The sequence below is a fragment of the Charadrius vociferus genome, unplaced genomic scaffold (genome assembly GCF_000708025.1).
Source record: "Charadrius vociferus isolate BGI_N301 unplaced genomic scaffold, ASM70802v2 scaffold1859, whole genome shotgun sequence".
Lineage (NCBI taxonomy): Eukaryota > Metazoa > Chordata > Aves > Charadriiformes > Charadriidae > Charadrius > Charadrius vociferus.
Genome location: NW_009649881.1, coordinates 12,677 through 15,946, shown reverse-complemented (window position 1 = coordinate 15,946; position 3,270 = coordinate 12,677). Strand labels below are relative to the sequence as shown.

At 64.0% G+C, this 3,270-nt stretch overlaps 1 protein-coding gene across 1 annotated transcript in view; it reads left to right on the top strand.

Moving 5' to 3' along the window:
- Positions 1-2,798: 2,798 nt before the first annotated feature.
- The window catches only part of LOC104291812 (cadherin EGF LAG seven-pass G-type receptor 2-like), a gene marked incomplete at its 3' end in the record, with an annotated part of 3,316 nt that continues 2,844 nt past the window's right edge, over positions 2,799-3,270 (top strand). Inside the window, exon 1 of the mRNA XM_009891102.1 lies at positions 2,799-2,950. Coding sequence (XP_009889404.1) covers positions 2,799-2,950 — 152 coding nt within the window. The remainder of the gene's footprint in view (positions 2,951-3,270) is intronic.

Here is a 3,270-nt window from a genome sequence, read left to right as displayed (position 1 = left end):
GCCCCAGTGCCCACCAGTCCATCCCAGTTGCCCACCACTGTCCCCAGGACTCCATCCCACCAGTGCCCCCCAGTCCATCCCAGTGCCCACCAGTGTCCCCAGGCCTCCATCCCTCCAGTGCCCCCCAGTCCACCCCAGTTTGCCCCAGTGCCCCCCAGTATGCCCATTCCTCCATGCCTCCAGTGCTCCCAGTGCCCACCAGTCTGTCCCAGTGTCCCCCAGCCACCATGCCTCCAGTGCTCCCTAGTCCATCCCAGTTTGCCCCAGTGCCCCCCAGTACCCGCATTCCTCCGTGCCTCCAGTGCTTCCAGTGCCGCCCAGTCCATCCCAGTGCCCACTAGTGTCCCCAGGCCCCCTTGCCTCCAGTGCCACCCAGTCCATCCCAGTTTGCCTGAGTGCCCACCAGTACCCCCATTCCTCTGTGCCTCCAGTGCTCCCAGTGCCCACCAGTACCCCCATTCCTCTGTGCCTCCAGTGCCCTCAGCCCTCCCCAGTTTGTCCCAGTGACCCCAGTCCTCGTCTCCAGTGCTCCCCAGTCCATCCCAGTTTGTTTCCGTGTCCCCCAGTATCCCCAGCCTTCTGTGCCTCCAGTGCCCCCACTCTTTCGCAGTTTGTCCCAGTGTCCCCAGTTCTCCTTGTCTCCAGGGCCCCCAGTCCATCCCAGTTTGTCCCAGTGACCCCAGTCCTCGTCTCCAGTGCCCCCCAGTCCTTCCCAGTTTGTCCCAGTGACCCCAGTCCTCGTCTCCAGTGCCCCCCAGTCCTTCCCAGTTTGTCCCAGTGACCCCAGTCCTCGTCTCCAGTGCCCCCAGTCCATCCCAGTTTGTCCCAGTGACCCCAGTCCTCGTCTCCAGTGCCCCCCAGTCCTTCCCAGTTTGTCCCAGTGACCCCAGTCCTCGTCTCCAGTGCCCCCAGTCCATCCCAGTTTGTCCCAGTGACCCCAGTCCTCGTCTCCAGTGCCCCCCAGTCCTTCCCAGTTTGTCCCAGTGACCCCAGTCCTCGTCTCCAGTGCCCCCAGTCCATCCCAGTTTGTCCCAGTGACCCCAGTCCTCGTCTCCAGTGCCCCCCAGTCCTTCCCAGTTTGTCCCAGTGACCCCAGTCCTCGTCTCCAGTGCCCCCAGTCCATCCCAGTTTGTCCCAGTGACCCCAGTCCTCGTCTCCAGTGCCCCCCAGTCCTTCCCAGTTTGTCCCAGTGACCCCAGTCCTCGTCTCCAGTGCCCCCAGTCCATCCCAGTTTGTCCCAGTGACCCCAGTCCTCGTCTCCAGTGCCCCCCAGTCCTTCCCAGTTTGTCCCAGTGACCCCAGTCCTCGTCTCCAGTGCCCCCAGTCCATCCCAGTTTGTCCCAGTGACCCCAGTCCTCGTCTCCAGTGCCCCCCAGTCCTTCCCAGTTTGTCCCAGTGACCCCAGTCCTCGTCTCCAGTGCCCCCAGTCCATCCCAGTTTGTCCCAGTGACCCCAGTCCTCGTCTCCAGTGCCCCCCAGTCCTTCCCAGTTTGTCCCAGTGACCCCAGTCCTCGTCTCCAGTGCCCCCAGTCCATCCCAGTTTGTCCCAGTGACCCCAGTCCTCGTCTCCAGTGCCCCCCAGTCCTTCCCAGTTTGTCCCAGTGACCCCAGTCCTCGTCTCCAGTGCCCCCAGTCCATCCCAGTTTGTCCCAGTGACCCCAGTCCTCGTCTCCAGTGCCCCCCAGTCCTTCCCAGTTTGTCCCAGTGACCCCAGTCCTCGTCTCCAGTGCCCCCAGTCCATCCCAGTTTGTCCCAGTGACCCCAGTCCTCGTCTCCAGTGCCCCCCAGTCCTTCCCAGTTTGTCCCAGTGACCCCAGTCCTCGTCTCCAGTGCCCCCAGTCCATCCCAGTTTGTCCCAGTGACCCCAGTCCTCGTCTCCAGTGCCCCCCAGTCCTTCCCAGTTTGTCCCAGTGACCCCAGTCCTCGTCTCCAGTGCCCCCAGTCCATCCCAGTTTGTCCCAGTGACCCCAGTCCTCGTCTCCAGTGCCCCCCAGTCCTTCCCAGTTTGTCCCAGTGACCCCAGTCCTCGTCTCCAGTGCCCCCAGTCCATCCCAGTTTGTCCCAGTGACCCCAGTCCTCGTCTCCAGTGCCCCCCAGTCCTTCCCAGTTTGTCCCAGTGACCCCAGTCCTCGTCTCCAGTGCCCCCAGTCCATCCCAGTTTGTCCCAGTGACCCCAGTCCTCGTCTCCAGTGCCCCCCAGTCCTTCCCAGTTTGTCCCAGTGACCCCAGTCCTCGTCTCCAGTGCCCCCAGTCCATCCCAGTTTGTCCCAGTGACCCCAGTCCTCGTCTCCAGTGCCCCCCAGTCCTTCCCAGTTTGTCCCAGTGACCCCAGTCCTCGTCTCCAGTGCCCCCAGTCCATCCCAGTTTGTCCCAGTGACCCCAGTCCTCGTCTCCAGTGCCCCCCAGTCCTTCCCAGTTTGTCCCAGTGACCCCAGTCCTCGTCTCCAGTGCCCCCAGTCCATCCCAGTTTGTCCCAGTGACCCCAGTCCTCGTCTCCAGTGCCCCCCAGTCCTTCCCAGTTTGTCCCAGTGACCCCAGTCCTCGTCTCCAGTGCCCCCAGTCCATCCCAGTTTGTCCCAGTGACCCCAGTCCTCGTCTCCAGTGCCCCCCAGTCCTTCCCAGTTTGTCCCAGTGACCCCAGTCCTCGTCTCCAGTGCCCCCAGTCCATCCCAGTTTACCGCACGTCGGCCACAGCGGGGACACCGGCGGCGGTGGGAGCAGCAGCGGTGCCCAAGGCCAGGGAGGCACCGGGAGCACTGGGGACACTGGAAGCACTGGGAGTACTGGAAGCACCGGGGATGCTGGAAGTACCGGGGACACTGGAAGCACCGGGGACGCTGGAAGCACCGGGGATGCTGGAAGTACTGGGGACACTGGAAGCACCGGGGACGCTGGAAGCACCGGGGATGCTGGCGGCATCGTGGATACTGGGCGCACTGGGGACACCCAGGTCCCCCGGGACACCAGGAACACCTGGGATACTGGACACACTGGGGACACTGGGAAAGTCCCCGAGGACACCGGGACCACCGGGGATGTGATCAGCACTGGGGATGCTGGGCGTACTGGGGACACCGGGGGCACCCAAGTCCCCGGGGACGCAGGAAGCTCTGGGGCTAGTGGACACACTGGGAAGACTGGGACAGCCCCCAGGGATGCAGGGAGCACTGGAGATACTGGACACACTGGGAAGACTGGGACAGCCCCCGGGGATGCAGGGAGCACTGGAGATACTGGACACACTGGGAAGACTGGGACAGCCCCCGGGGA